This window comes from Gavialis gangeticus, unplaced genomic scaffold (assembly GCF_001723915.1).
Source record: "Gavialis gangeticus isolate Ggan-Ray unplaced genomic scaffold, GavGan_comp1, whole genome shotgun sequence".
Classification (NCBI taxonomy): Eukaryota; Metazoa; Chordata; order Crocodylia; family Gavialidae; genus Gavialis; species Gavialis gangeticus.
This window is the reverse complement of record NW_017729027.1, coordinates 14,324,269-14,333,950: the sequence shown is the minus strand read 5'-3', so window position 1 is coordinate 14,333,950 and position 9,682 is coordinate 14,324,269. Positions and strand designations below refer to the sequence as shown.

General features: G+C 47.3%; 1 protein-coding gene across 4 annotated transcripts in view; it reads left to right on the top strand.

The window, feature by feature from the left end:
* Positions 1–9,682, top strand: part of MYO6 (myosin VI) — a 202,908-nt gene that overhangs the window by 56,955 nt on the left and 136,271 nt on the right. For all 4 annotated transcript variants that reach the window (XM_019520458.1, XM_019520457.1, XM_019520456.1 and 1 more), the window contains exon 10: positions 6,689–6,869. In XM_019520458.1, coding sequence (XP_019376003.1) covers positions 6,689–6,869 — 181 coding nt within the window. The remainder of the gene's footprint in view (positions 1–6,688; positions 6,870–9,682) is intronic.

Sequence of the window (9,682 nt, the reverse complement as noted above, 5' to 3'; positions counted from 1 at the left end):
GGGGGGGGGGGTAGCAACCCTGCTCCCAGGCTTTTCTCCCACTCCCTGCTCGAGCAGGGGTTGTGGCCAGGCCCTGGCCCAGGCTGACGCACTGAGGCAGACGCGGGGAGGGAGAATTTAAATCCTCTCCCTGGCCCGCAGGGGACCCTAGTCAGGGTCTGCCTGGCTGTGGGGAGGCAACCCCTCTTAGGCTTTTCCCTGCTTGAGTGAAGAGCGAGGGGTGTGACTGGATCTCAGTCTGGCCCCGCAGGCTGAGGTGGGGGGGCGTTAAAGCCCCTACCTGATCCACACCAGACCCCAGCTGGGGTCTGCCTAGCCTGGGAGTTCTGCTCAGGTTTAACTCCTCCTCCCCCTTCTCTGCCCCAGCATATTGGCCTTAGGCTGAGGCCAGGCAATGCCTCCCCCTCGTCCCCCCCTACTCTCTACTTGAGCGGAGAGTGGGGGAAAGTTTGGGAGGGATTGCCTGTGAGAGTGGGCTGAGGCCTGGCCACACCCCTTATGTGAGTGAGAAGAGCCTGGCAGGGGCTGCTCCTCATGGCCAGTCAGACCCCGGCTGGGGTCCTGTGCTGGCCAGGGAGGGGGTTTAAAACCCTCTTCCCCATTACATCAGCGTGCCAGCCTCGCCATGCCCTCCACTTGACTGGAGATTGGGGAAAAAAGCCTAGCAGGGGCTACTCCCCTCCTCCACCCCCATGACAGTGGGGGTCAGGTGGGGTTTATCCCCCCCATCATAATGAGCTGGCTGGGGCCTGGCTCCCTCCATTTGAGCAGGGAGGGGAGGAAAAGCATCAGAGGGCATCTCTCCCAGCTTCCCTCCCTTCCTTTTGGCAGTGGCCGGCAGACTGGGAGGTATGCACTAGCACCCCCGTAGCTTTTGGCCTGTGCCACTGCAGGCATGTGGCTGCATTTCTGGTGTCCAAAAGAGAATGTCTGTTCACTTGTTTGTTGGTTCAATCTACGCAGTTCAGACTCACCTGCAAAGATTGAGTCTGTTTTGCCTGAAGCTTTTTGGTTGTCTGTATATTAGGCTTATAGGTTGTTGGACAACACTTTGCGTTGCTTTTGCTGATGTTTAGTTATGGAACATTTGTCTAGAAAATTGTTTCTGAATTACAGTATAATTTGTTTTATTGACTTTCTCTTGACTGTGTGTGTGACATATAAAGCTTTACCTGTACTTAGCATTGCTGATCATAAGTAACTGATGGTAACTGTCTTACTTAAACCCACTTAGCATTAAAGCTGAAACTCTGACTAACAATAATTGCATTCAACAACCATTTTATTATTATTGTTTAGTAAATATTTTTTTAACAATCTGGCTTCATATTTTGCTATATGGATTTTATTTTAATATGTCCTTCCTCAAGAGCAAATTAGATTTTTTCTGTTTGTCTGTTGAGCAGCTGTTAAAAGCTATAAAAATGTACTTTTTATTCAAAGCAGTAATTGCATGGGATTGGGCTTTTTTATATGCTGAACTCTTGAAATTTAAAAATAGGAGCTCATGAGGAAGCCCTAAAGCTCCACCATCAAATTTTTATTTATGATTCTACTTTTTGTTTCTTAGTACTAGGAACTATTTTCATAATATGCGAAAGATTTCACACAGTCTTTGTTCCAATCCCTCCCCCAAATGCTTATTTTTAATCTATTATTTAAACTCTTGATTTTGAAAGCTTGTCTATGTGGGGGACATTCAAGAAAATATAACACACTTTACATTGCACTTTTAGTTTTTTAATTAAAATGGAGTTATCTCCTGTATACATATTTTCATTCAGAATTAAGGTGAACCAAATTCATATAGCTAAATTCATTTCCAAAGTAACTTAAATTAATGTAAACCAAAATAAAGATACTGTAACTTTAAATGTGTTGAAGTAATGCAGTTTAACTAATCAACTTTAAAGTTAATTTGAATTAATTTTCTTTGGTATCATTTTGTAAGTAAGCCCTAATAAACTAATCTCAATAATCACCTGAGGTAACTATGAGGCTAGTGTGGTAAGGCTAGTGGTATGGGTTGAAAGCCCATATCCTTTGTTTTCATTAGGGCTGTGTGAAGCTTCGGTCACTGATTCGATTCCTCAGATATTTGGCCCAATTTGGCGGCCAATTCTCTAAATCTAAATCGAATCAGGAGGCCCTTTAATCTCTCTGAATTGAATTGGAACCCTCTGAATCGATTCGGAGAGATTTGGAAAGATTCGATGATTTGGACATAGACATAGCTTTAAATGTTTTTTTCCTACATACTTCAAGGTACCAGTTGGCTTGTGAATGCTGAGATGCTGGGGTGGATGGAGCATCCCACGGGTTGGGGTGTCCCCAGTGCGCTTGGGGGTAGACCCCAAAGCGGATCAGAAGCACTTCTGGGTCCTCCGGGAAGCATGCGGGGGACTCCTCCCCCCCACCCCCCGGTGTGGCTACTGGTGCCTCCTGGGTCCCCCTGCAGCCAATCACAGAGCTGGGGGGAGCTTGGGGAGTCCCCCATGCGCTTGACAGTGGACCAGAAGTATTTCCAGACCACCTCTGGGTTCACTGCTGAGCACGTGGTGGGGGGGGAGGTGCCCTGCGCTCCTGTGGGACCCTCCATCTGCCCCACCATTGCAGTGTTCACGAGCCGTGCCTGGTACCTTGAGGTATGTAGAAAAAACATTTAAAGCTGTCAGCTGAATCAACTTGGGACAGCGATCTGAATCAACAAATCAAATCATTGTCCCCGGTTCAGGCCAAATCCAAATTGAATACGGCCCACCCCTAGTTTTCATGCCATATCTCACCACACCTGTACCCAGGGGCAGATCCAGAGTGGGTTTAGTGGCATGGTCGGCCCCCATTTTGGTCCATGCTGTGGGAACAGCAGCTGAGGACTTTTATGTCCCCAAAACAGGTAAGAATCTCCCCTTCCCTTCGATTCTTTGTGGCATCCCTCTGCTTCCCTCCCACACGTGCCTATGACTGCCTCCTCTCCTGACTGACGTGCATGGAAGAGGAGCTCCAGAGCCACTCCTGCTGTACTTGACTTTGGTTGTGCTGGGAGCCATGCTCAGCCAGGGACAGTAGTGGCAGAGGTGGCAACAAGCAGGCAGGTCCCAGTAAGCTGGCCTCATCTGAGCTGGGGGAGAGGAGAGGAGGTTCACTGAGCACAGAGGGGAGGGGAAGAGGTGTTAACTGCCAAGTTGGGGATGAGAATGGGATTCTTACCTGATCCATGGCTTCTGTTGCTCCTGATCTGGATCTGCCATACTAGTACCCAAAGTCATTTCAGAGTACACAATAACAAGTTAATTAAATATGCGTGGGGGGAGAGGGGGAAGGGAGTAAGGTAAATGCTGCTGATCCATTGCCACCAAGATACAAATCATACCGGTGAAATTCTGAAATGGGAGATGATTTTCTCAGTGAATAAAATTTGTTAAAATCACTGAGTGCTGCTGGACAGTTTAAAGGCTTTGATCTAGAAGACCATAAGTCTTAGATTTTAAAACTGGCTAGTTAGTGGCCCACAGCCCATGAAGGAGCTGTAATCCTAGGGCATGTCTACACATGCATTTAGGTAAGCCTAAATTTAATTCGCGCTCACTTAATGTGCATTAAGGTGACTTAGGCTCGTGTCCACATGTGCACAGGTTAAAGCACATGAATGCCGTGGACGCATACTGACGGACAGAAGTTAGTCCCAGGTCAGTCCATACATAGTGTTAATGCACCTTAATGCCTCTGCACATGCATTAATGCCCTTTTGCAAGTATCAGATTTAGGTGTGAATAGCCTAAAATTTCCATTTTGAAGTGCATTAAGGGCACGCATATGTAGACGCGTGCCCATAAGGCATCTTAAATTGGCCTAAAGTGCCTTAAATTGGCGCGTGTAGATGTGCCCCTAGATTTCTACTTGGCTGTTGGAACAAGAGAACCCATGGCACAGGGTGATTCCTAGGTTCCTGCATGTGTGGTATAGTGGGTGACAGGAGGGGATGTAGTGCAGCACCCGTATGACATGAGGCTTGGGGTTCCCCTGGTTTGTGCTGGTGTGGCGTGGATGGCATGTGGCCTCCACTGGTACAGCCTGTATAGAGTTTGCCCCTCTGCTACTTAGAAGCTGGATGGCTCTGGTCTGCCTTCTGTATGGCTGTGCAGTCCATATAGGTGCAATGTATGTAGCTGCAAAATGCACTTAATGTTCTTTAGCCAAAACTATGCAGGTCAATTTTTTCAGTTGCATTTAGATGATATAAGAAACATATATGTTACTTTTGTGTGCGTTCTTGCGCTCTGTTTTTCTTAAAGCTTTTTTGAAACACATTCCTATCTGAAATAGAATGGACAGAAAAGAAGAGTAAATTTGGGAAATGCTTATGGACTGCTAAGTATTGGAACAAATGAGATATGGTATATACCACTGTCTTGTTTAAAGAATTGTATTTCTTTTGGAATTTGAGGACAAACTATTAATTGTGGAGTAATAGTAAAATGGAAGTTTTTGTATTCTACTAGTTGATCTATGTATACACAACATAATGCAGTGCTGAGCAGAGATACTTGATTTATGGAACACTGTAGGTTTAAGTCTGGCACTTGCCTGTGCTCAGCAAACAAACAAACAGTCTATCTAAACTATCCAGTTCTTTTTAGACAGGTAGCAGTCTTTGCTGTGTCACCTATGAAAGCTTACTTATACTGTGTATTTTAATGGAAGAAGCTGTAAAGTGAATTAATGTTTAAATTATTTTTGTCTTTTACTTATCAGGAAGATGAGGTGATCATTTTGCATAATTAGAATAGTTAATTTCTTGATGTGTCTAAATCCTGTGTGAAGTAAATTTTAAGATGCATGTCCTATTTTGAGATGAGAATGGTGTTTGCTTATATGACACTTAACTAGGCTTCTTTTTTTAAAGTGAATGATGAATTATTTTTAACCTAAAGCATTCTTAAGTGCAGTTGTGTAAGATTAAAAAATCACTTATTGCATGTTTAGTTTTATTCTTTTGACTGCATGTGGTGGTTGTCTTTCTTTCCTTTAAGAATATAGTTAAGTGTAGAGGTGCACCGATACATTGGTCCAATATCAGATTGGCTCTGATATAAAGAAAATGTATGGTATCGGAAATTGGTCATATTAGGCTGATAATTTGGCTGATAAATGGCCCGTGCATGTGCACAGCTGCAGCACAGCACAGGTGGTGAGGAGCACAGCCTGGCAGCTTGAAGAGCTGCCTCCAGCTGGTACGTCTGGTATGGTGGAAGGGGAGGGGGAGGGAAGGGGCATGGGGGTGCAGATCAAGGTTCCCATGGTGAGGAAGGGTGTGGGGCTGGGGTTGGGCCAAGTGGTGCCCAGCCAAGGCAGGGCAGGTGCAGCATGGACCCACAGCTCATCTGTGGGGTAAAGGGAGGGAGGGAGGGAGTGGCTCCTGCTGCTTCACACCACTCGGCTGGGAGCTGCTCGTCTGGTGGTTCCAGCTTATGTGGCACTTACCTGCTCATCAGGTGGCTTCTGCCGCTGCTCCCACTGCTCGTCTGTGAGGGCGGGGGGGGCGTGTCCTCCCGGATCTGTGTGGGGCGGGCTAGGGCTGGGGCTGCGGCAAGCTCTTCTTGGCAGGGCGTGACTGCGCTGGGAAGGAGCTACAGTGAATTTGTGGCTGCAGCCCTGCCTTAACCCCTTCCCAGCTTAGCCCCACCCTACCAGGAAGAGCTTGGCATAGCCCCGGCACAGATCCGGGGGTATAAGGTTCCCCCCCGCCCCCCTGGATGAGTGGCAGGAGCTGCCAGATGAGCAGCCAAGCACCGGATAAGCTGCCCTTCCCTCCCTGTGCCCCCTGGACGAGCTGCCTGCAGCTCCGTGCTGCACCTGCCCCACCGCAGCTGGGCAGCACTTACCTCAGCCCCACACCCCATCACCATGGGGACCTTGATCTGCCTCCTCCCCATTCCCCTTCCCTTCCCCCCTCCTCTTCCACTACTGCCGACTTACCAGCTGGAGGCAGCTCTCCATGGTGCTGAGCTGGGTATCAGAAATTGGATCAGCATTGGCCGATACGCCTCCTTAAAAATCGGCTATTAGTATCAGTCACAAAAATCTTTATTGGTTCACCCCTAGTTAAGTGGCTTCTTAGTGTATTGAATTTAATCTAGGGAACTAGGAAAATAATTTAATTATAAAATAATTTTTAGTGGGTGCATGCAACTCTCAGAACACTGCAAACAGAGGTTTCCATGGTTAGTAGCAAGTGCAAACACAGACATGTCTGTAAAAGTGACCTATCAGACTCCCAGTTTTTCCAAATTTGGCATTGCCCTGTAACATCATCACCTTCCATCTGTCAGTTCTACTCACAGACATTATCTTGAGCAGCTTTTCTTTTCATTGTCAAGAGAGAATAGGACTTCATAGACATGCGGAATGTTCCACAACTATTGTGGAATGCTTATCTCTCTTTTCTCGGATGTCAGACACGCTCACTTTTTGTTAAGGTATCCTCTGAATCTCTCTCTCATGACTTTGACATGAATACAACAATATTTATAAGCATGTTAAAAAATTGGTATCTTAATATCATGTAAATGTTTTTTTTTCTTTCTTTTTGCATGTTTTTATGCTGTTTCATTTAAGAAAGAAATATTTATCTCAGTATACTTTGTTTCATTTAATTCAGCTGTTGGCTTATCTCATTGTTTTGTAGTACCTTAAAGCAGGTTCTCTGAAGGATCCTCTGCTAGATGACCATGGGGACTTCAACAGAATGTGTACAGCAATGAGAAAGATTGGCTTAGATGATGGAGAAAAGCTTGATCTTTTCCGAGTAGTGGCTGGTGTTCTTCACCTGGGAAATATTGATTTTGAGGAAGCTGGGAGCACTTCAGGTCAGACAATTTCAGTTATTATCATGTACAAAAATAGGGTAGCTGTTTTCTGACTAAATGACTGAATCATGATGAATTCTTACATGTCCGCAGCAGAGTGTATTCAAAAGCAAAATGCTAGTTGGGGCACTCCATAGTTAAGTTCCCATTTATAAGCTTCATCTCCCTCTTTAAAAGCTGATCTGCTACTTAAACTTCAAAAATAAGCAGATCCCCTGAAATTGGAAACATATTCCTTGAAAACCAAGATGCAAATCAGATAAGAATTTGGTAGATCTTTCTGGAATATTTGGCCAACATTCAATTTTTTTTAAAGAAAAATTCTCAGCTTTTAGATCATGCCGCTAAAATAACTTGGACTAGAAAATTCACCTGTGCATTGTGTTTGTTTGACCATAGAGAGAGATATCTTCCTTTAGTATTTTTGGGAGGAGGAAAGAATGTGGTGTATTAATAAAATAGGTACCATATTTACCCAAATATAAGATGACCCAGTGGGTAAGATAACCCCACAATAATTAGATTTTATACATGAAAAAATTATAAATTTCTTATAATTTTCCATTTATGGAATTTAATTATTGGAAGGTCTTCTTAAATTCATCCCCCCACTACTGCAGCTGGTGGGGGCAGAGAAGATGATGGGGAACATAATAGGGCAGTCAGTGGGGGGACATGTAGTCGGGTAGGCATTGGGGCGTGATGGGGGAAAGGCAGTAGGGCCATGTGGTAGGGCAGGTGGTGGGTCTGACAGGATGCATAGGGTGCCTACTATAAAAGATCAAGCAGCCTGTGAAGGTGATGACGCCTTGGCCACTTGCAGATGAGGCCAAGGCTAATTGTGGAGTCATCTCACCCAGGATGAGTGGGGCTTAGAGCAGATGTAAGCCCAGGCCTGAGCAGAGCTGTCAGTAATATCTTGGAGGCTTCTGAGAACATGGCCTCAGTGGGATGGCTGCAGCTCCAAAAGGTCAGCATGGATAAAAAGATCTAAAGCAGTCTGGTGGTTTGGGAAGGAACTATGAGGTGAAGTAGACACCTCGGGACCCAGTGTTGGGTCCAGAGCTCCTAGAGAGGGGCTGAGTGTATGGGACCTGATGAGGGGTCCAGGCGAACCCAGAGAGTGGGGGTGCAGGCAAGTGGCTTATTGAGGGGTCCGGGTAAGCCCAGAGAGCGTGTATGTGACCTATTGAGGGGCCCAGAGAAGAGACTGAACCATGTGGTTCCAGAGAGCTGTAGCCCTAGATAGGAAGCCTGCAGCTCAGGAGGACGTGTGACATCAGAAGGGAGCCCGGGAGAAGCCAGGGTAGTTGACCAGGGTGGCTTAGCAATTGGTCTTGGGTAAGACCTGAAAATGTACCCTAATGGGGCTGGTCAGCATGGTGGGGCTGCCTGTGCCTCTGGGGAAATGCCACACATTGCTACCTCAAAGAAAGGAACTTACAGGGTGCCTGAAAGCCTCAGCTCCTGCTACCTTGTGTGTCATCCATAGAGGGGGAAGGCTAAGAGACCACACCCTACCAGAAAAGGAAGGGAGAGAGTGGGACCAGAAGGGTCCAGAGGCTGAGAGAATAGCCAGGAAGAAGTAAGACCGGGGTCTGAGGACCCAGAGAAGGGACTGTGTGAGAGACTGAGGGGTTTGGCAGCTCAGCAAAGTGGCTGAGAGAGACTGAGGGGTCTGAAAGCCCAGAGAAGGGCTGACTGTGTAAACAGAGGATAACATCTGCAAGGCTTAGGGCATGGTGTAGGGACAGAACGGAGCTATGCATTTAGCCCATAAGGGAAAAACCATAAAGAACTGGTGGTCATTAAGATTATACCGGGGAGCCTCATGTATTTTAATGGCATTTAACTTCAAGACATGGTGGTCGAAGAAGCAGGCTGACTGCCCATAGGGTATGGTACAAGAATTTTTGGCCTCCAGGGGCTTGATAGCCACCCTTAGAGATGGTTCCCTGTGACAATGGGGACAGGCAGTAGAGGAACATGTGGCAGGGAAGGCGGTGGGGGGCAGTAATGGGGTAGGTAGTGGAGGGTGCAGTGGGGAAAGGCAGTAAGGGAGCAGGTGGTAGGGGGCAAGCAGTGTTGAGGCAGTGGGGCAGGCAGAGGGAGAGGTAGGTGGCTTGCTTGCCCTCCCCTCACTTACCTCCCCCATTGTCTCTGCCCCCCTTTTGCATCCTCAGGATGCCCTGATTTTCCCTGTTCTGTCCCTTCATCTTCCCCCCCTCCACATTGCTTCTTCCCCCATAGGCTCTGATTCCCCACTCCTCCTTCCTCCCATCTCTTCCCCGCCCCCCCTCCGCTCTCTCACCCACCCTTTACTTCTGCTGCCTGCAGCCTGAGGCACTGAGAATGGCTCCAGCCTGGCTCCATAGTAGCAGCATGAAGCTGGCATTGCTGCTACAGGGCCAGGCTGGAGTACATGTTACGTGCTCCGTGCTCTGAGGGTGGAGCCTGCCAGCCTGGAACAAAAGTAAGGAGGAGTGCAGCAAAAGCTAGGGAGAAAGGAAAGAAGCAACAATGGGAGGGGTACTGCAGGTGGTGGGGAGGGAGTTGCTGGGGTGTGCAGAAGCAGCTGGGGGAAGGCAGCAGCTGTGGCTCTGGCCCCAACACAGGGTTCATGCTGGAGCAACTGCTACCACCTTGTATTTGATTGTCAGATGAGGCACTTTTTCCCACTGTGCTCATAGATTCATAGATAGTTAGGGGCTGGAAAGGACCTCGTAAGATCATCGGGTCCAGCCCCCTGCACTAGGCAGGAAAGACAACTGGTGTCAGGTGACCCCAGCAAGGTGGCCATCCAGTCTCCTCTT